The sequence below is a fragment of the Austrofundulus limnaeus genome, unplaced genomic scaffold (genome assembly GCF_001266775.1).
Source record: "Austrofundulus limnaeus strain Quisiro unplaced genomic scaffold, Austrofundulus_limnaeus-1.0 Scaffold8622, whole genome shotgun sequence".
NCBI classification, from domain to species: Eukaryota; Metazoa; Chordata; class Actinopteri; order Cyprinodontiformes; family Rivulidae; genus Austrofundulus; species Austrofundulus limnaeus.
Genome location: NW_013961024.1, coordinates 1,221 through 1,732, shown reverse-complemented (window position 1 = coordinate 1,732; position 512 = coordinate 1,221). Strand labels below are relative to the sequence as shown.

Below are 512 nucleotides of genomic sequence, written 5' to 3'. Positions count from 1 at the left end.
TTATTTTACAGTAAAATATATGTTTTTATTAAATAAAGTCTAATGTTATAACTAATCATGGATCCCTTTAATAATCAGCTGTTGTACATTATAGTTTCAGAGAATCATCATTACGTTTGATAGAAGGGGTTCTACTGGTATGACAAAATAGCTCAGGGGGTACACAAGTCTAAAAATGTTGGGAACCACTGAGTAAGACTTACAAAACAAAACAAAAAAAACCCGCCTTTTTATGGAAAATGGTACAAATGAATGCAACTGGAAGTGGCCCACAGAGCGACGAGGCTCTCTTACCTTTCTCCTGGACAGCAGGAGCAGCAGCAGGTAAAGGTGTGGGGTTTACTTTCACCTCCTGGGCTCCATACTGTGAGTGACTGTTCCTTTCAACGTCCAGCTGAGTTGGACGAGTCAGACTGGGACAGCCTCCTCGTGTCTCCTCTAACAGCTGCCGTTGATGAAACCTGACACACACACACACACACACACACACACACACACACACACACACACAC

The 512-nt window shown here is 42.4% G+C and overlaps 1 protein-coding gene across 1 annotated transcript; it reads right to left on the bottom strand.

Annotated features, from left to right (window-relative positions):
* Nucleotides 1-61: 61 nt before the first annotated feature.
* On the bottom strand, nucleotides 62-461 carry LOC106512591 (centrosomal protein of 97 kDa; the record flags this gene model as incomplete). Its single annotated transcript, XM_014001178.1, is given in 1 exon segment — nucleotides 62-461. A coding segment is annotated over 1 exon segment (262 nt), but the record flags the coding sequence as incomplete, so codon positions are not given.
* Nucleotides 462-512: the final 51 nt, after the last annotated feature.